Below are 22,506 nucleotides of genomic sequence, written 5' to 3'. Positions count from 1 at the left end.
ACCGTGGCATCAGAATAAATGCCGTATATTATAGCGAAAATATTCTGGAGGGTGTATTAAAGCCTTGGACACACAAACATTTTGACCGCAGACCTTGGACATTGGACAGGACTCAGCACCATCGCACTCAACACGCGCCATCCAAGTATGGTTACAAAATGAGGTTTCTCGCTTCATTTCAAGCGCCAAAAAAGTCCTAAGTGTCGATCACCTCAAACAAGCGCTTCGCCGGGGATGGGCCAAAATACCGCAGAGCAACATTTAGGCAGCGTGTGACGGTTTCATTGGCCATTTGAAGGCCATAATTCTTGCCAAAGTTGACCAATTCGAACAAATCTAAACTTATTCTAAAATTTCATGCTATTTTTTGCTTTCATTCAATAAAATTAAAAAAATATGTAAAAATTATGGCGTTTGACTTTGTTGCAGTTTTTTTATCTCACCCTGTATATGAAGTGTTAATCCAAGCGTAATGAAACAATACCAATTATTTTATTAGTATCAAATATAAGAAATACTTTATTTTTGTTTGTTTTGAAATTGTATGTGTATATACAAAAAAATTATATGCAATTATATTTTTTTCTTTAAATAAATTTATATGAATTAAAAAAAATGTATATGTTAAAAAAACACACTTTTTGTTAGTACAAATGCGAATAGAATGGTCATTGTTATTTAAACTGTTTTAGATACTGTCAAGAGTCCATGTTTCAACTGCCAAATAGGAAAATGTAATTACATATTGAAACTTCATTCAAAATTTATAATCAGCTTATTTATCCATTTGGAAGATTCAGTGAGCTAAGGAGGAACATTATTAGATGTAATAAAAAAACACACTTCAACTTAATACATATTAACAAAAATATTGAAAAAAAAAAAAAACAAAATCAAGGTCGCTTTCTTTCAAAAAATTATTGATATGGACGATACATAGCGCCCGAAAACTAATATCTTGTTCAAAATTAAGATATTTTAAAAAATATATTTATTTATGTAATTGTGATAATCTTGTCAGTTTTGCACTATTCAAAAAGTGGGTGGAGGGGGGAGGATTTTGTAAAAATTAAACAAAATTTTAATTAAATTAAGCAAGAGCAAAAAAATAGAATAGAAATTAAAATAAAACAAATAATTATTAAGAATTTGTAGAATACTCGTAGTTGCAAGAGCAGCACGGCGGTGCGCACTGTTTGGATTGAATAGAGACAAGTAAGTGTGGTATACTACAAAATAACTTCTTATTCAGATATATCGATTGGAATGGATGTGGTGAAGGTGGGTGTTTCCAACTCTTCGTGCTTCTTCATTTTCAACATTTGTTGCAATTTGTAGTGATTGATGATATCCTGATCGGCCGGACACGATTGAGTGAAGGCATCCAATTGATACATATGGTACATGTATCGCCACAGAGCGGTGTAATGAGTCTGAAAAAAAGGTGAAAAGAAGGAAACAAATTTATCAACGAGTACATAATAATATGATTTTAAATATAGTTTTAACTAGTTTTATTGATATGTGTAGATATTGAATGTTGGAGATGAATGAAATAATATGGGTTTTTGGGCACCAAAGTAGACTTTTCCGCTTGTCTTTCAATTACATCCCATTAAGGTCATGGTCAAGAAAAAAATTAAATTCATAATAGTATCGATCGGTTTGAAAAGATTTTGATTTTCTTTGAGCGTGTTGTTTTTCAAAATATTGAAGAAATGGTCCGATATCTCTTATTTTCATAACAGCTCTTGTGTTGATGGAATTATTGAGATGTACCAAGAATGTAATCGGATGTTAATTTTGCGTTTTATGCGCTTCATGGATACTTAAAATGTTGAGCCTTTATGGGAGCGATACCACAAGAAGTGGACCGATATATCCCATATTCACACCAGACCTTGGGCTAATGAAAATATTGTGATGTGTGTAATTTGAAGAGAACCAGATACTTATATCGGATTTTATGATCGTTTTGGTTTTTCAATATTGTAACCCTTTGTGGGGGAGGTACAAGAAGGAATGGTCCGATCTCTACCATCTTTACATGAGATCTTGTGTTGATGGAAATATTGAGATGTGCCAAGTCTGAATGAAATCAGATGGCTATTTCGTGTTTCATGAGCTTCATGAATACTCAAAATGTTGACCCTTTGTGGGGGAGGTACCAGAAGGAGTGGACCGATATATCCCATCTTCACACTAGACCTGGGTTAAAAAAAATATTGAGGTATGTATAGTTTGAAGAGAAATATATGCTTATATCGGATTTTATGATCGTTTTCGTAATTTAAAATGAAAACCCTTTTTGGGCAAGGTACAAGAAGGAATGGTCCGATCTCTACCATCGTTATAACAGATCTTGTGTTAATGGTAATATTGAGATGTTCCAAGCCTGAATGGAATCGGATGTTACTTTCGTCTTTTATGAGCTTCATGAATATTCACAATTTTGGCCCTTTGTGGTGGGAGGAACCAGTAGGAGTGGACCGATATTGCCCACCTCCGAAATCGATCTAAGTTAGACAATAATATTACGATGTACCAACTTTGGACCATATCGGATACTCCCTTCGAGAGTTATCGTGCTAGATCGACTCCAAATGTTCTGAAACGGATTTGGTCCAAAGAGACCTAGGGTCTAAAACCGTTATTTCGACTAGACACGTTTTGACCTATCAAATGGTATATACCCTCTGTAGCCATATGGCTGAGGGTATAAAAACAACGATTAGCTGGATATAGGTTCTCCGACATTGTGTATTTTTTCATGGTCATAGACAGAGAAAGCAAACAAGTACGAAAACAATTTGCAGAATGTTGCTTCTTTTTTCCACTTGATGAGAAATTTCTGAGCTCAGCAATAAGTAATTAAAACAACCTATAATCTATACCGATCCTTCCAGGTACTCTACAAAAATATTTGAACAAAAAATGGAAATAAAATAACCATTTATATTCCTTAAATCGTTGGAAAATTTTAAATAATAATCCAGGAAAAGCATAACAAGTAGAGAAAGATGAAAATGTTTATAAGTGCGGTTGTAAAATTTAGAAGAATTTTAGTTTTATGCAATTCTTTGGCTCCTCTTCAATTAAGCTCTCGTCACTTGGGTAAAAAAGTTTTTGTCATAAAGTTATTTTTAAAATAACTTCTGGGGAGAATATCTCCGACAAAAAACAAGGGAACTGATGAGGATTGGTGGCTCTTTCCAAAATGTAGATATTCCCTACCTTACCCCCTGGTAAACATTACCATCGTTCTCCACAAATAAACAAACGTTGTTTGTATAAAAACAACAATAACAATCCCTTTATCCCTTTAGCCTGACCATTTTGCAACAACAAAATTTTATGGCATCCCGAACAAACAAGCCAACATTGTTCTACCAAAGTATTTGATGCCAAAGATGAAGTTGAACCATTAGATCAAGTAATTCCAGTCTATATACTTTTAGGCGAAAGTGCAAGGCCGTGGTAGCTGCACCACGGAGGAAGCCAATTTTACAACTTGACCTTGCCTTTTGCAAGTTTTTTTGGAAGTTGACATAGAAGCAAATCATTTATTCTCGAAATATGGAGAAGAGAATCTGTCTTTCATGACTCTATGTTCAGTTCAATGACCATGTTAACCTGTACTAGGGGTGAATATCTTTCCCACAAGAAATACTTAATTGCGAATACTTACGGGTATTTCAAAATCTACGAAATATTTTCCAGCCACTCGAATGTGTTGCAGACGTGGCATTAGTTCACAATCGAAACAGCACATGGTGTCGCCAGTTAGGAAACGTGTGTTGCGATTGGCCAGATGATCGTTGATCTTCTTCAAATGTGAAAGTAAGGCATTGTTTTTAGCTTCATCCTTCTTGACCAACATCAGCTTAAGTTTGACATACAGATTTTCAATGAGTGTGGCAACTTCCTTGTCCTGTAAAAATGGGAAAGTAATTCGTTTAGTTTTGAATAAAATTAAAAAATATGATCTGTGTAATATTTACCTGTACAAAAAGATTATATCCACCAGGGATACTTTTCATGATGTGCCTTTCGATTTTGTCATTCTCCAAAATGGCCAAACCGTTGTCAATTAGAATTGGCGGATGAGTTGCCTCGAAATTCGTGCGGAAATCTGGTGGTGGTTTTTGCATATCAACTGTGGTCACTTTTAGGCTGATTGTCTTCAATTCGGCCAACAAATACAGGTCCATAAAGTATTCCTGACAGAACAGACATGCTCCTTTGCGACGTCCGTCGATTGTGGAAGCCTAAAATGAATATTGGAAGCAAGTTAGAAAATATCAGTCGGGGCCAATTTAAAAATTTTTTAGATTTATTTTTTGAATGTTTCACCCTTTAAAGGAAATCATTGATACGTCAATTTTCGCAGTTGAAGTAAGTGTGGGTTAAAATCTGTGTTTAATTTATATGCAATATATTATTTTAGAAATTATCACCATTTTTGTGGTGAGATTATGAGAAAAAGATTTGCACTAGATCTTATATTAGTAGAAAAAGTAAGATGGATAGAAAGAATAAGTTTGAAGAATCGAACAATTATTTCAAAATTTTTGAAGATTGTAATTATTCTTCAAAATGTTTTATTTTTGGTGGGGAAGGTATCAGAAAGAGTGGACTTACATATTCCGTATTCACTCTAGACCAAGAGTTGGTAGAATTAAAATTAGCGAAACGTAATTTTTATACCCTCAGCCATATGGCTTAAGATAGAGCCAAAATGTGCCTCATCGTAATAACGGTTTTAAACCCTAGGTCTCTTGCGTCCAAATCCGTTTCAGAACATTTGGAGTCGATCTAGCGATGTCCGTCCGTCTGTCTGGCTGGTGCGCACAATAAATCTCCAAGGGCGAATCCGATTTAATCCAAACTTGGTACATCGTAATATTATCGTTTTAAACTTAGATCGAGTTCGGAGATGGACAATATCGGTCCACTCCTTCTGGTACCTCCCCCACAAAAGGTCAAACTATTCAAAGAAAATAATTTACTGCACAGAAAGAGAAAGGATAATCCGACTTGGCTCCAACTTTGCAAACCCTAATATTTGCATCAGTGCTAGGTCAGGTGCGAAAATGGACAATGCCGGTCCCCTCTATCAAGTACCTCCCCCACAAAGGGTAAAAGTTTTGAGTAACGAAAACGATCATAAAATCCGTAATAAGCACCCGGTTTTCAAATTACGAACACCAGAATATTTTTATTAAGTCAAGGTCTGGTGTGAAAATGGGATATATCGGTCTACTCTAAGGGTGGAGTACTCTAAGGTGAAGTAACCATGAAGCTCACAAAATGTCGGAAAACCGACAGATAATATTTTACTTGTTTTTATTGTTTTTTTTTTTTACAAAAGTTCTGGTGTTTCAAAATGTAGACTTTTTGTTTCGCTAAAATTGACATATGCCTACTTCCTAGGCTTTATATAAAATTTATATTTTTTCTGAAAATATTGTACTTTTGTGGGGTTGTCACGGAAGGAGTGGGCCAATTTGACTCATCTTCGAACTGGATTTAAGTTTGACAAAAATACTCTAGTATGCCAGGTTTGGACTGAATCGACTTTAAATGTGCTGAAACTGACTTTGTCATGGGTCTAAAATCTATCAAATATGTAGTCAAAAGACTTAAGGTATAATTAGAGTTATAAAATAGGGCGAACAAACCAGAAATTGTACAATGGGGTCAAACTGCACATATGAGTTCACCGATGCAAGCCATTACAAGAAGCCATGCCATGAGTTCCTCTTCTCAACTAAAAAATGGAATAATTGAATTACATTTCCTAAAAACTAGGTGACGGATCTATCAAGTTTTCGAAATGATATTATTGAAATACCAAAATTCAAACTGACTTCGACCCTTACCCAGAGTTAGAAACGGGAAAACAAAACAAAAAGCAAACAAAAATAGGAACTAATAGAAAAAATATTGTTGTACAACAATCGTTGCATAAGTACAACCATTTCAAATGCATACCATCGCTCTAATTATAAACATGATGATGGATGAGTAGTGGCTGAATGGGTGGGTGTGTGGGGGATCAGTCATTGTGGGCATTACTTATAGGTATGGTGGAGGTGGAAAATAACAAAAAATTCAATTATGCACGTGGCATTGGTTATGGGGATTCTAACGATGTACTGATAACTGTTTATTTCAAAACTGTCTCCATATGACCAACAGTGTCAAGGATCGAAATTAGAACTTAAAAAAAATAAATAAATAAATAAATAAAAATAACCCAAAACAAAATTCTATCCTGCAGTCTTTTGACTTTGAATGTCATCCAAACGTGCATATTGTAAAAATAAAAATATTGTAGTTTTTCTTTGCTTTAAATGAACTTCTCAAAAAAATGGCACATTCTTGATGACATCATCATCATCACCATTCATCCATCAGCATAATAACTGTTTGTTTTTTTCTTCGGTTCAATATTGTATTTCAAGTGCCAAGAAATTATTAATAAAGAAGTCAATGGACATATGTGTTGGTGTATGTGTGTTACGCCAGCCACTCCAATGCTGTGCTGGGTTTGAAGTGCGGCGTTGATAAACATTCCATAAAACTTTTCATTTCAATCTTGTTATATAGCTGCTTGCTATATCATCATATATGGGTTTACCTATTTCATATCCATAATTTTGCATTCATCTCATCTAAAAATGATCTTTTCATCAACAAACAAGCCAGCAAATATTGGTCACGTGATTTTGAATATTTATTTTTTGTCCGGTTCATCTCATTTCCTTATTTGTTTGTTTTGCCATTTCTATATTCTTAGTTCGTTGCTTGTTTTGTATCAATGAGAAAAAATATCTGTTGAGTTCGTTTACTTAGCACAACGGTCCCCCCATCGCCACTACCCTCCTTCCTTCCTCCGTCACAGTCACAGTCAATAGTCATCACCACTCGCATCACATTTTAATGATGTCATATGACATTAGCAAAGGGTTAGAAATTCTAAAATGTTTGCATGCCTCGTCTCTACCAACTGGCCATTACCAATACATTCAGCCGTACACACCACATGTGTAACACAATTGTTATTATTTTTTTTTTCAAGTTCTATCTTGAAAATATGGATGGATAAAAACTAATTAATTGAATTACTATCAGCAATGTTTCTGTTTTTTTTTTGTGATTTGCGTGGAAAATAGATTTGAAGAACTATTTGATGTATTACTACAGTGAGGCTCATCAAATTACGAAAAATCAAAAACTGAAAAATATAAAAGTAAACACATGAAAAGAACAATAACTTCTAAATTAATTATAAAGTAAGACATTTCAATCACCTTAGTTTTCAGGATTTCTTTGCTAAATAAAAAAATAAACACTAAACTTTCTTTATAGCTTAGACTTGTTGAAAACATTAAAAACAGATATGTTAGGAGATATGCCTCAAATGTTTCAATACTGCCTCTCTAAAGCCAGCGTTTTCAAAAGTAGTACAACTCAAGCATTTTATGGTGTACCTAACCTATAATAAGAATCCAATGCTCATATTCACAACGGGTTCAACTTCCGAGTTATGACTTCATAAAATGCATATATGCAAGACATATATTAGAAAACCGGTCAAACTGTGCTATTTGACTTCCTGCAATTGTCTGATGTTTTTTCAATTTGTTGATGGAATTTGTGTGTTCACAAAAAAAATTAAAAGACAAAAAGTAAAATAGTATCAGTCGGTTTTGCCGACAGATGTATAGCCCCAGCCTTGAGTTATGATTATTCAAATTGTTGACCCTTTATGGGGGAGGTTCCGAAGCAGTTGGCCAATATTGATCCTTTCATATCTGAATTAAGACTGATATAAATATTACAACCTGCTAGATTTGGACTATAACGACTACTTCCTATACTCTATATAGAAGATATGTGCGATTTTTTGGAATATGTGGAAATATGCGTGAGGTGCCAGATATGGTGGACCGAAGTATGCATACATTATAAATAAATATATTACATATTCATATCAGATTTCTGGTTAAAAGAGAAATATTCAGTTATGACAAGTTGTAAAGAATCGCCGATTTGTTTCGCAAGTTATGACATAAGATATAAGCATATAAGTAAGAAATTGTGACCTTTGGTGATTGAGGTACTAGAAGGGGTTGACAAAAAAATTATTCGTGATGGAATTCAAGCGTGATAGTGTGATTTCTTTATATTGGCTGGAAGACCACAAGTGGCTATCATTAAAGCACTCCAGCATTTAAATGTGAATAAATATTTTGTGTCTCGTATCATAGCTCGTTATCGTGATACTGGTAGCGTAGCTCGAAGTTAAGGAAGTGGACGGAAAACGGAAGACAACGACATCGACAGAAATGGCTCGAAAAGTAAATAAGCGACTTGATCGAAACCCGCGTCGCAGTGGCCGAAAAATGACTCTTGAGCTGAAGATATCGCAATATTCCATTCGGCAAATATTGAAAAATGAGCTCGGGGTAAAGCCATTGAAATTCCTAAAAGTGCAAGAACTTACACCGCAACGGAAAAAGAAGGCTCAAAAGAGCTAAAGAGTTGCTTCGCTTGGCCGAAAACGGTGAACTGCCGAATTTGGTTTGTCCAGCAGTTTAAAAACAAACAAAATGATATTGTTTACTTGCCAAAGAGGTCAGAACTCAAGCGCCGGCCATGTTGATGGTACATCATAATAAATGCCGAATATGCAAAATGAGGTTCCTCGCTTCATTTCCAGCTCACAACGGCCACCAAAATCTTCGGATACCAATCCGTTGGACTATTGTGTCTGTAGTATTTTGAAAAGCGAGGTTAGCACTAAAAAATACCAAAGTGTTGATCACCTCAAGCAAGCGCTTCGCCGGAAATGGGCCAAAATACCGCAAAACAACATTCGGGCAGCGTGTGAAGGCCATAATTCGTGCCAAAGGTGACCAATTCGAACAAATCTAAACTTATTTTAAAATTTGATGATATTTCCAATATTTTTTGCTTTCATTCAATAAAATTTAAAAAAATATAAAAAATATGGCGTTTGACTTTGTTGGAATTTTTTTTATCTCAACCTGTATACCCTCTCTAGCATATGGCTGAAGATATAAAATTGTATTTTGCATATTTTTAGACCGCTATTGCGGAATTTAATGTACTTTTGCGAAAACATATATTTAAAATCAGTTCTATGTTTGGAATTAAGAAATATTGATTTTTTGTCCTGAAATGTAAAAAGCTACTACTCCATAAGATCAAGAGAAGGCTATTTTTAAATAGAAAATATAAATTAAATAGAATACCCTAATACTTATTTTTTAATCGAAGGAGTCTACCCCTTTCCTCTTCTATGTGCCATGGTTTTATGAAAGGTCTAAGGACTGGCATCCATACCTTAACTTTTCCCAATGTGATAAATTTTATTACATTTGCATCAGCTGGTAAAAAAAACCTTTCCTAGCAAGTCGGCCGCATCAACGGATATGTAAGTCAGTCGTCTTGGGAAATATCATATTTTTAGTTTATGCACATGCTGTATCTGTTTCTGTGGCTATGTCTATTTTGGGAATTTGCGTTTTATTTGCTGCAGTCATTATTTTTATGAATGACGAGTGACTCAGGTAAAATAAACAAATCAAAACACAACTAACAAAAAATAAGAAATAATAAAACAAAATAAACACAAATATTAAAAACTTAGTGGATACTTGTCGTTGTGTATGTGTGTGTTTGTGTTCAAGTTTGCAATGTTTATAATTGGCATTTTGCTAAACTTAAAAAGAATTGCAAGATGAGTAACAAGTGTTTGTGACCATACCAGGCGCTTTTTGTATGTCAGTTCAAAATTTTATGCGAATAAATTAAATAGCACTTGTAGTAGACAAGCTTTTGTTGGCTACTTAGCCGCGCACGTTAAATCATTATGACTTAATATTTCTGTTCAGCGCTGATTCGCTAAAATCCGTAAGCAATAATTAGTTGGCCATAAAGCAGTCACATTTTCGTCAAATTTTGAAATTTCAAAAAATTTTAATTGGATGTAGGAGTTTAGGATGCAATAAATATTATTAAAATAAAATTAACTATGTTTAGACGACGTTAATGTAAACGGTCCGACTTTTTTATAAACTACACAATGTAAAAAGTTTACTCATGTCCATTAGGGCTATATATAGCATTATATGAAGGTTATATCATATTTGTACAAGATTTAATGTACCCACAAAGAACCCAGACTTAAAAGTTACAGATGATTTGCTTAGATATTGGGGCTGTAATCTTCGAAATACCGAAAATCAGGAGGTACCGTTATATGAGGAATATACCAAAAAGTGGGTCAGTGCTCTGTATGTGGGTATCCTGCATATCCCTAACGATCCTCAGGTCCGTTCTCATAAACTGCAACTCTTTTCAGTGAGTTTTGATTGATCGCCTTCGACATATTGACAAAAGTAATTTACAGCTTGCCGCCATGTCTTTTTATTTTTTTATTGAATTTCGCGATTTTGGTGCCTAGAGAATTCAACAACACTTCTATTTTATCAATGGAGACAACGCTCTGTCTTCCTTATACCTCAACAGTCACCCAAAGCATGGACTTGTCGGTGTTTACCGACGATGTCGAATTTTTTGGGAGTAACCCGTCACTAGCGGTCGAAGCATGGACTACTTCCTCGTGAGAGAGGGTGATTTCCCAAAGGTTTACAGTGGTACTGTCCTGATTCAGCCTTAAATGTCCCACAGTAATTTGGTGGATTGCTTGCTGCTGTCTGGTCTTACTGTCGTTTATTACGTCCAGTGCCAGAGCATTGCCGGCTTCCAAGCTTCCCGCCCGTTCCGTCCTGCTTGTGGTAGTAGATGATCCTGAATCACTTCCCTAATCTGATATTAAGGATTCTTTGTTGAGATGGAGGTACACTTCACAATGTGAAACCAGCATTAGCTTAAGCAGAATTTTGTTGTTTTTTGGAATGGGTTTAATAATTTGTCTCCCATACATCCCTGTGAAGGAACTGTGATTGACCATGACGTAGCCTCCATATTATGGCATGGCCTCGGAAACTTAACCTGATATTCATTAGGTATCAACGAAGCACCGTTAGGATACACTCGGTACTCTGACTGCAAACATGTAACACTGATAAACAAGTGGTCGTATTTCACGCCAAGGGTTAGGTGGCCCAGGACATAGCAATATAGTGGGGAATGAAGGAACTGGTAGTTAGCTCGATACGGATCCTAGTCCATTGATAAGACTTAAACCAGCTAAACAATAAGCTATCATGTCAGCTGCTTCATAAAATCTCTCATCGAAGAAGCTGGAACTTGGAAACCGGTTGCAGGTTATCTAAGGCCCATCTGACCGATAATCTCTTTGAAAAAACAAAACCCCTTCCATCACTTTATGGGTCTGATCATACAATCAGTACACTGGTAACTGCAGTATCAAATATCTGAACCCAAGATGGGACAAGTGTTCCTAACTTCTGCAGACTATGTGAAGATGAAGAAGAGATAGAGACAATTGAACATCTACTTTACAGATGTCCCATGTTTTCCAAAAAGAGATATAGGCTTTTTGGCAGGTGGGATATCCTTTTTCAAGTTTGCCAAAGGTATTACCTGGCTAAGTAGACCACCACTATGCTAACTAGTATTCCGTCTATTAATCTTTTTTTTTCATTCTCGCTTCTATATCTCTACTATCCCAAAAAATGTCTTTTTTCCTAGGTCTCCGAAAGAAGCAGTTGTCGAATAAGTGTAGCCGCTCATCTTTAAAGCAAACCAAAGATAGGGCCCTCTTCCTTCTATAATATAAATCAACCTCTGTGTGGGGTTCATAGTGAAACAGGAGTTTGGTGAGTAGGTTTGGCTTGGTAGTTAAAGAGGTTTAACGTGTTCTGTAGACCTGTGCCACATGTTGGACAGGTGCTCTGCGGGCGGAGGTTGCCTACCACCAGATGGTGATTGGGATAACACAAAAGCAAGTTCTGTATCGACAGCATTTTATGTTTTCAGTGAATACAAAGTCCTTTTTGATTCCTTTCCACGTCTTTGCCTGAGTTCTCATTATTACCAACCAATTACTTTTCGAGATAAGCTAATGCTGATTAATTTAATTACACTTAATTTAAAAAAGTAAGAAATCGAATGTTTGAAGGATGTTTGAATTAAAATTTGTACACAAAAATCACCCTGTAAGCCCCAAGATTTCTAAATTTTTAATATCAGTACACAGATACTGGATTGCCCTACAATCTAATCACCCAAGTCGTTCTATTTTTAAAACTTTGACAAATTTTCCAAATTTAGCAATGATAAATTCAAATATGCCTTCAATTGTATCATCATCCCACACCACTTCCTCAACTTCTAATAACAGGGTTTAATATAACATCGAGCGGAATAGTTTCGTCTTTTCCAATCAAATTAATTTGAGTTCAAGACAACACATAATTGCATTGTTGTTCTTTTAGTTTGTTTGACTGATAACGAACGGCGAACAATACAAACTCCAATAGATACATGCATATTTTTCTAATATTTTTTTGTAGTTTGTGTTTTTTTTTCATTTCTGGAGCAATCAACAACAAAAACAAACACACTTCTCCCTAGAAATAAGAATGAGGTAAGAAAATATTTCCCATATGTAGCTATGTATGTTCTTCTTTCAAGATTATATTTACTGTACAATAGTGGAGGAACAGCAAATATACTCGAACAATAATGGTAAGTAAGGTGGTGGTATAGCTGCAAATGGGTTGAGATAAGATAGATTTTTTTCTAATAGTATACAAATTATGTATGTGTGAGTGTGTGTGTATGTGAGGAAAGTGTTGATAGTTACGTGCGTGTAGCGTTATTACTTTATGTTGGGTCGATATTTCTTTCGTTCGTTTGTTCAATGTTATTGCCCCGCCAATTGTCGTAGCCATTCATTCGGCAATATGAAATAATTAAAAGCCGCTATTGATAATATGGACGTGAAGTATGCAGAGTATTATGCCCAAAAAGAGTTTATTATATGATATGGGACCAAATAAGGTTTTTATTTTACGATAGTTGCCAGTTTTTTTTTTTTTGGCGCCTCCAACAAAAATTGTGTAATATTTATATATTTGCAAATATTAAAATGTTTTTGTTGGAGGTCTTATATTTGCATGGTCATGGTTCGAGTCAAGGTATATTTAGTAAGGTATAAATGACAATCAGTTGCTTTTCTAGATTTTCTTTGCTGTGATATTAGAATTTCAATTGCAATCTCCCAATATATATAGGAAAACTCGGTTAGCGTAGCAACATTTGCAGTTTCGAGGCATTTCCGAGCTCTATAGATATATGGTACCAAACACCATTGGCGTCGAATGCATATTACGAATGTCGAGGACTTACACACCAAATCGGATGAAACCTATATATGGTGATTTTTTCGAGATTCAATGTACTTGCTTCTAGAATTCGTTCGGATATGCCAAATTTCAGGTCATTTGGACTGATATTGGGTATATGAACCCCGAAATCGGTATATATGGGAGCTATATCCAAATCTGAACCGATCTTAATAAAAATAGGCGGAGGTATTTCTAGGCTGTATCTGTTATGTGGTACCAAATATCATTGTTGTCGAATGCATATTACAAATGTGAGGATTTTCGCCGAATTTGATGTAGTTGCTTCTAGACTAAATTCGCTGGGAGGTGCCAAAATTCAGGTCATTTGGAATGATATTAGCCATTTGGTGCACAATTATCCCAAAATCGGTTGAAGATATATATGGGAGCTCTATCTAAATTTAAACCGATTCTCACCAATTTCAATAGAGTATGTCCTTGGGCCACACAAATATTGTTTGCGAAACTTCATCTCAATCGGATAATAAGTTCGAATTGCATTTTGTTCACAAGAATACAAGGACAGACGGACGAACGAACTGACAAGCATTATTCGACTCCATATAGTGATTCTATGGAGAGCCTCAAAAGTAACTATGGGTCTATCCCCCTTCCCAAACAAATCCCCGTTACAAACAAATGCTCAAAAACATAAAACCCTTACAACTATGAGGTGTAGAATATAAACATCCTGGTTCGAAGTATGGCACATATTAATAAGGTGTTGTTGTAACAGCTTCAATGTTTTTGTTTTGTTTCTGGTAAACCGGTTCTAGCTCTTGGCTTGACAGTGCAAATAAAGAGGTTCAGCGTATTGTGTGGGCCTGTAACACAAGCCAGGCAGAAATTTCGCACGTTTGTTTCAATTCGTGCCTAATACGAAATGAGACGACTGCACCATCCAAAACCTATTTGCGCCCTGGTTTTTCTACGCAACTAACGTTCTTAAGCTGCATGGATGGGGTGGGCTCCGAGAACGGCATTCACACTATAACTATGGATGGTATATGTGACTACATCAATATGCATGTCACTTAGACCTGCCTGATAGGTTTCTTCATCTAAAGGCTCTCTCTTATATCGTTGCACCTCCCTCTCAGGATCATGTATGTCCGTCCTGACATACATGGGTTAGGAAGATCTATGCACCATATGATAGTGTGGATGACTCCCATGATAACACCCAAGTAGCTACTGCAACAAAAGTATATGGTTATGCTGACGTAAGAGAAGGACATTTGCCTCATGTAGATGGTCCAGTGGTGTCAAGAGGAAGTACCCTGTTGCAGTTCTCAGGTTAGCATTCTGGCAGGGCTGGATGTTCTTCCAGATTTATATTTGCAGACTGAGGCCGCACAGCTGACCACAGACCGAATTATAGCGTTATAAGAGGTGAAAAAGATCTACTTATTGCACCGCACGATCTACCAGCCAGTCCCTTGTGAACCTTGTTCCTACTTCGCATTTGATTTGCATATGTTCTCATATCCTCAACCTTTATGGAAAAGTGTGACCGTTGGTAATTATTTAATTTAAATGTTTAGTGGATGATCGAACAAATTTAAATGTTGTCTATATTCTTGGGATATGAACATGACAGGATTAAGAGTCTTAAAAAACCTGTGGAAAACTGTAACATACTTCGAACACCAACAAGGGATTGCTATAGAAGACTATGAGACCAGTTTGAATGGGTATGCAATTTGAGATATTTACAGACCCCTGAATGCATACAGACCCTGAATGCATAATAAAAACTCTAGAATGCTTGAGTGTAAATCAAATGAGCTTCATGTTTTGTTTACGGTTATAAAATTTCCAATTCATAACCTGCATTTGCCATTTCGTCACCCACATCTTTTTTTATAGAACACATTTTAATACACTATTGCAAATAAAAATTGCAAAATCACTGATAACGCTAATACGACGACCGATCAAAAAAAAAAAAATTTTTAATAACTGTGGGACATTGTAGTATACCGACCCAATGATGTTATCAAAACTCTGATAGACAAATATATGCCTTATCGGAAAGAATATTCCAGAAAAAGTTAGTCACGGTTTGAGAATGACTGTTGTCCAGACATATTTTTGGGAATACCCCAATTTGTAATCAATCTTGGTATTTGTAAGCAGTTGTAAAATCACATATTTTCTATTTTTTATGACAATTAAAGATTGCAAACTTTTATTGCCTATTTTTATCAAATTACAGCTGATTTAAAAATTGGAAATAAACCCTTTTGAAATGTGGGAAGCAAGAAGGTATCGTTGTATGGGTATTATATTAAACATTCAATATTTTTGTGCGAGAAATTAATCTAACCACAAGAACCCAGAGATGACAAAGAAAAGCTGAATTGGTTGGAAAATAGGACCAAGAATATTTTAGAAATTGTGAATGATGTTATCTAAAAATATTCATAGCAATTCCTCAAAGATATTCATGATGTTTGAAAAATTAAATATTTTGCGAAAATTTCGAAAGAATTGAGGACATCAAAATCTATAGATTCAAAACCCGCATGAAAAATCTTGTAAATTTTTTAGAATGAAAAATAGCAATTGTAAAGCTAAGTATGCATCATCATATCACCACTGGACTGGAGAGGTGTCAACAATTTATAAGAATATCCCTGCGATGTAAAAAAGATAAATAAGAAATATCCTCCAGTTCAGCACTGCCAGATAATTAATTGTAAATGACATGAAAATCTAAGGACGTGGCCCAATTAACAAAAAATACTGAGGTGAGGTTACAAGGTCTTGGTATAGCAGTTACTTGGTGCAATAAAATCAATTTTTTAGTAGAGATACGATCTAGATTTTTAGCAATATAAACTAAACCGAAAACCAAAGTACTACCAAGCATTCCCGATACAGTGGTGACCCTCTATTCACGTAGTCTTTTTGAAGATTCAGCCACCGAAGCCAATGCGTACTTTTAGTACAACGCAGTGGAAAAATATTCAGTCCTGCCAGAATGCCGCCCTTAGAACTGCAACAGGGTGCCTTCTCATGACACCTGTCGACCATCTACATGGGGAGCCAAAGTTCTTTACAGTGCGGCAACATAATAAAATGTCAATGCAATAACTGCTGGTGGATAGGCAATTCCGCCCAGGCACGTAAGGAAAGACCTTCATTATCTAGAGAGGTACAGAGGTAAGAGAGAGCCTCTAGATCAACAGGTCTATGAAGTTTGACTGAGTAGTATTCACACCGGAGACCATACCCCTCCCATCGCAGCTGAAGAGCGAAAGCTGTCCTGACAAACCCGAGTAGTTTTGGTTCAATTAAGATCCGGATGTTGCAGCCACTTCAATTCCTATTGGGCCCGGATCGACAGCGATGTGGAGAACATCTGCCCAGCTTGTGACACAGGTTCACATGTCAACTAATTCCAGGTCACCTAACTCCAGTCTGGGTGTGGACCCGTACAGGTTGCAGCCTTTTTGAGACTGAACTTAGAGGCAGAACCCGAAATCGAACACAGCAGTATGAGCTACTACAACAACAACTCAGGTGAGGTTATAAGGTCTGGGTGGAGCAGTAACTTGGTGTAACAAAATCAATATTTTAGTAGTGGTACGCTCTAGATCTTTAGCTATATAAAACAAACCGAAACCCAAAGCACTATCAAGTGGACCCCATGCAGTGGTGACCCCCCTATACAGGCAGTCTTTCTGCAGATTCAGCCGCCAAGGCCAATAATGAATCTAAAGGCCGAGACCAGCCACGAAACTAAGAACGTCGTCTGCTTAAACAAAATTTCTTCAGGATATTGTAGTCATAGCACCAAATTGATAAAAAGACAGCAGAGATTTCCAAACATATTTTTTTAATTTCTGATGGAATTTTTGGTATTTTCTAAATTGCCGTTGAAAACTTAAGAATTTGAAATGATGTCTTTTAGGAATTTTTAATAGAATTTCTAAATTTCCGGTTTTACAGTTAACCATGGGGTAGCTCGAATTTTACAATTGGTAAAGAGCTCACAACAGGTATTTAAAATTGGATAAAAACTTGGCAACTTGCGACAGTTAAAGACCTTTCTAACAAAAAAAACTTTTAGCAAAGGTATCCCTTGATAAGCTTTCTATCCAAAAATGGGTATTTTGGAATATTAAATTCTAGGGATGAAATTCATTAAAACATTAAAATCTAACATAAAAATACCCTCGTACGTAGTAACAAACTTCAAACGCCAATGATCATCATCACTGCGCCCTAAAACTTCGGATGTGATGAATGTATCGATTGTCTGTCTTCATAATTGGCAATATTCACATTGAATGATGAACGAACGTCAGCTTCAATTTAAGGTAAATTGTCTTTGTACAGCATAACAAGTTTTATGCTGTGAACTTTCACTTTCTCCTCTCTAACTACAAATGGAAACATAACAGCAGCAGCGGCAGCAACGGACAGCAACAACAACACCATCCACATGAAAACAAAGAAGAGGAATGCAACACGAAAATCTTCATTTGTTGTAGCACACAATAGCTGGCGTACAAACAACAGACAGACGGACGGACGGACAACATCTATGTATGGCTTGACAAATATTGTGATCACGCCGCAAACGCCGTAGAAGATCAACGAAGGAAAGTGGGGTGAGGGAGTGGAGTCGAGGGGGAGGAGGAGGAACAGTAACAAAATATTAAAAGCGTTCAGAAACATGGCCAACAACGAATACTTGTTTATGAAAACACATCAACAACAGCAGAAGTCAAGCGCTGCCAACAGCAACAACAACATGGACTTCTAATGCAGGCCCACGGCACACACAACGACAGAATACTGCTACGTTAATAAATGTTTTCTTCTTTTGCCAGATTGCATTCATGCTCGTAGCTGTCCTCGTTGGCATTTGTAGTTTTTTTTTTTTTCTGTTTCTCTCCAAACGCTTGGTAGGAATTCAAATTTGCATATCTAAATGGAAATCATGTGTCACATGTGAAATGAGAACATCAAATTGAAACGGATATTTACACAGCGTCGTTATTTTCGTTGGTTCGTTCGTTTGTTTGTTTGACGAAATTTCGGGACTTTTGAAGTGTGGAATAGCAAAGCTTCTACTATGACGCATAGCTCAAAACCGTATTCTGCAATGGCCAAAGAATGTGTTAAAACAAGCGTTACATATTTAGCTGAAGAAATACGCCTAAAAGAAAACGATAAATAAGTAAAACAAACATTGGACCTCTCCCCTTCCTGAAAGAAAATAACAGTGACGTTGAAATGGCCGCTATTTGTTTGCTCAGCGTCGTCGTAGTCACCGCCGTCTTCATCGTCGATAAAAAACAATTATCTTGGAATACACATAACGATGTTTGCTATCACTTTTAAAAAGAAAAGACGTGACAGTCAGGTGGCCGTAGGGTGTGCCAGCCAGTCATAGCTGCTTCTGGTGCTGCTGCCGTCGCTACAGCCCATATCATCATCTAATAGGTAATGCCTCTTGATCTGGGCAAAGCAGCCGAAGAGGGGGAGTGCTAAAGAAATGTACAAAGCACACATTTGGGAGATACCACAGGAAACCTGTTTTTCCTACTATTTGCTTAAATTGTTAGACGGTTAGTTGGACATTATGACTGTCATTCAGCAACATCGTCTTTATGATTATCCCAAATCCAAAAAAACTTTTTTCTTTTGGTTCCATCAACATCTTTCGTTGTCGCAATAGATGTCTCCACATATCCACTAGTCTTCACCCAAAGTTGTACCGATAATCCCCCACATACACACACTCACACATAGTCTCTGGCAATTGCAAACGCACCACTGCTAAATTGTGTATAACAATTCTCGCCTCTAAAATGTTAACAACTTTTGCAAATTCAATATTTCTTATTTTTTGAAATGCTGTGTGCGACACGGTATCAGCAAGTAGTAGCAACAACAACTACATGTACAAACCTTAATTATCAATTCAATCTCTGGTACTTCGCTAGTTCCATTGGTCTCTTGAAGTTCTGCCTCCGACATGATTACTTTTGCTCACGTTTCTTGTTTCAAAAATATATTTATATTTAATTAAGCTGGATTTCTTTGCGGTTTTTGTTATTGTTTTCTGACGACGCAATGCAATAGAATTTTTCAAATTATATTAATATTCGACGACGACACGAACCGACCGACGACACATCCAACCACGAAGAAAAGCACAAAAAACAAGTACGACAATAGGGATACGTAAGTCGATTTTCGATAGAACGATTAATCGGATTTATAAATCGTTTAAACGATTAGACATGTAGAAGAATAAGCAGGGATCTGTTATTCGATTTTTTTTTCTCGCTTCAAAAGACATCGATGTTGCACTTATCGAATCAAAAATCTACTATACTTGTAATTTTTGCAAGTTTTTACTATAAAACTGTTTCTGTCCACGAATATATAGTTTTAGACTTACCTGCCAAGCAAATCATTTAGAGATTTTTCTAGTTTGAAGAAAGTGAAATATTTTGCAACGATAACCGATTTTTCCTTTATGATATCGAAAAAAATGCAAAACTAGATTCTTGCAGGTTCTGAAACAGAGCATTTGCTATTATCAAACAAAAAATAATAAATAAATAAAATTTATTAATTCAAGAGGATCAATGAAAAATGTGATTCATTCATGTGAGATTAAATAAATATTCTACCTTAAATTGACTTACTTTTTGAGGGGAAATATTTGAGAATACATAGAACAAATACATCTTAACGACTTTTATATTTTCTTCACATATTTTACTTACTTATATATTTTCGTACAGACAAATCATTGGTTTGTTTTCCAAAAAATTAGTAAAATTCAAATATTTATAATTTCGGTAATTAATAATTTTTTACTCTCAGAGAGGGTATATATCATACGGCCAAAACGTGCTTCATCGAAATAACGTTTATAGACACTAGGTCTCTTTGGACCAAATCCGTTTCAGGAGTCGATCTAGAGATGTCCGTCCGTCCGCCCATCTGTCTGTCAGTATGGCTGGGATAATTCTCGAAGGGAGTATCCGATTTGATCCAAACTTGGTATATCGTAATATTATTGCCAAATTTAGATCGAGTTCGGAGATGGGTAATATGAGTCCACTCCTTCTGGTACTTCCCCCACAAAATGTCCACATTTTCAAAGAAAATAATATACTGCACAGGAAGAGAAAGGATAATCCTCCAATTTTGCAAATCTTACAGCCTGTTCCACGATGTCGAAAGAACACGTTCGCACAACTTTTACACGACAAACAGCTGATTTCTGTTCCACTAAAATCCATCAGAACGAAAATTTGCACGAAAATCAAAGCGAACGAAAACGTAAGCGTTTCAGTGTAATTTTGCGTTCCACTATCTTTTTTCTTTCGTACGCATGCGAACACAAATGTCAAAATCAGTCACTTGTGTGTTTGGTGTCGAATGATAAAAATTAAGGAAAATTGTTTTAACATAAACATTTCTTGATTGAAAATGGAAAGAAAAATGTAAGTAAAAATAATAAATGCAATTTAATCTGTGAACAACAAATATATATTTTTTTATTTTCTCAATTCCAGCACGAAAAAACTACACAGCTGCGGGCAATAGTTGAGTATATGGGGGAGAATCCTAAGTTCGCCAGAGGAGTGCCAATTTTTGGAAGCAGCAGGCAATCCCATGAAGACCACTGGAAGACACAAACCTAGAAAAAATCATTTTTTTATTATTTTAAAAATGTAAAAATACAATCATACTTACTGGTTGTTAGGTACTTCAAATAAATTCGAAGCATCTCTTAAATGCCTCCGTGGGACAATTTGAACCTCCTCCTCATCATCCATAAAAAATAGGGCTACAGAAATATTCATTTTTTTCTTTTTTAAGAACACAAATAATCTGAACACAATCACTAGAAATTTTGTTTTGTTTGTTTATTTACAATTTGTTTGTTTACAACTGAACTGTCAGTTGAGACAGAGCCACTGCTGCATTTTCGCGTTTATATTAGACATTTGGCGCTTTTTTTTGCCTTATTTCGCGATTAATTTTGCCAAAAAATATTTTGCAACACTGAATCACGTAAGGCTATGCGAAAGAAAGAACGAAAGTTAGTGGAACGCATTCTTATGCGAAAGTGAGTGAGTAGCCTTCGTTCGCACAAATTTTCTTTCGAGATCGTGGAACAGGCTGTTAATATTTAAATCAGTTTTAGGTCAGGTGGGAAAATTGGCAATAACGGGCATCTCCATTAAGTACCTCACCCACAAACGGTCATCATCCGATTCCATTCAGACTCGCCACATCTCAATATTTCAATCAACACAAGTTATGTTATAAAGATGGTAGATATCTTACCATTCCTACTGGTACCTCCCCCACAAAGAGTCAAAGTTTTAAATAACCAAAACGATCATAAAATCCAAAAAAAGCATCCTGTTCTCTTCAAATTACACACATCAAAATATTTCTACTAATCCAAGGTCTGGACCATTTCTTCTGGCACCTCCCCCATATAGGGCTCAAAATTTTTGAAAAAAAAAAAAACAAAATTCTCAACGAAAGCGAAATAAGCATCCAACTCTCTTCAAATTTCACACATCCAAAAATTTTTTCTAACGTAAGATCTGTTGGGAAGATGATATATATCTTTAACTTTCCAGTACTTTACAACTTGATATATCCAAATATTTTTCTTTTTTTCTCTGATATGAATATGTACTTTATTGAAATTTATGATTTCGCATAAAATTGGATATAAATATACGATTTCCGTTAATTTTTGCACATACCAATATTTTTACCCATATTAGTTGTGTTCCAGAACCTGCAAATTAGTACTAATTAGCACTAATTCTGCTACAACGCGTTCCCGTACTCAAAAACTAGCAAAACTTGCATCTCTCTCGAGAAAAAAATGGCGCTGAGTGGTGCACATTTCTGCTTGTTTTAGCTACATGAATTTGGCCGAGCAGAAATGTGCATATTGTAAATTTGACATTTAATTGGCAGGGCTAACAAGGTTGAAAAATGTATTGATACATTTCAATAAAGAAAATGATCAACTTGAAAACTAAAAAAAAAAAAATAATATTTGTCGTGCAGAAAACAAAAAGAGAAAATATGGAGCAACTGATGTATTCACTTTTGGATGATTCCA

The 22,506-nt window shown here is 35.8% G+C and overlaps 1 protein-coding gene and 2 long non-coding RNA genes across 3 annotated transcripts; 1 reads left to right on the top strand and 2 right to left on the bottom strand.

Moving 5' to 3' along the window:
• Window positions 1-487: 487 nt before the first annotated feature.
• Window positions 488-19,562, bottom strand: LOC101891941 (chloride intracellular channel Clic). The gene is made up of 4 exons (XM_059121670.1): window positions 19,302-19,562; window positions 4,002-4,268; window positions 3,689-3,931; window positions 488-1,433 (listed from the first exon to the last, which is right to left on the bottom strand). Exons 1-4 carry the CDS (start codon window positions 19,368-19,370, stop codon window positions 1,245-1,247), a joined length of 768 nt encoding a protein of 255 aa, XP_058977653.1. The 5' UTR covers window positions 19,371-19,562; the 3' UTR covers window positions 488-1,244.
• Window positions 19,563-20,584: 1,022 nt separating this feature from the next.
• LOC131802116 (uncharacterized) lies at window positions 20,585-21,149 on the top strand. Its single transcript, XR_009342049.1, has 2 exons — window positions 20,585-20,854; window positions 20,927-21,149. It is a non-coding gene; the product is annotated as an uncharacterized LOC131802116 (long non-coding RNA).
• LOC131802117 (uncharacterized) lies at window positions 20,878-21,266 on the bottom strand. Its single transcript, XR_009342050.1, has 2 exons — window positions 21,108-21,266; window positions 20,878-21,051 (listed from the first exon to the last, which is right to left on the bottom strand). It is a non-coding gene; the product is annotated as an uncharacterized LOC131802117 (long non-coding RNA).
• Between the last annotated feature and the right edge of the window lie 1,240 nt (window positions 21,267-22,506).

This window comes from Musca domestica, unplaced genomic scaffold (genome assembly GCF_030504385.1).
Source record: "Musca domestica strain aabys unplaced genomic scaffold, Musca_domestica.polishedcontigs.V.1.1 2, whole genome shotgun sequence".
NCBI lineage: Eukaryota > Metazoa > Arthropoda > Insecta > Diptera > Muscidae > Musca > Musca domestica.
This window is presented reverse-complemented; position numbering and strand designations above follow the sequence as displayed.

Bases quoted from the DNA above. Each gene is read 5' to 3' on its own strand.
- LOC101891941 (XM_059121670.1), bottom strand. From the start codon at position 19,370: ATGTCGGAGGCAGAACTTCAAGAGACCAATGGAACTAGCGAAGTACCA. The intron at 3,932-4,001 runs GTAAATATTACA...CCATTTTTACAG, and splicing joins GATATAATCTTTTTGTACAG to GACAAGGAAGTTGCCACACT. The intron at 1,434-3,688 runs GTAAGTATTCGC...CCTTTTTTTCAG, and splicing joins TCGTAGATTTTGAAATACCC to ACTCATTACACCGCTCTGTG.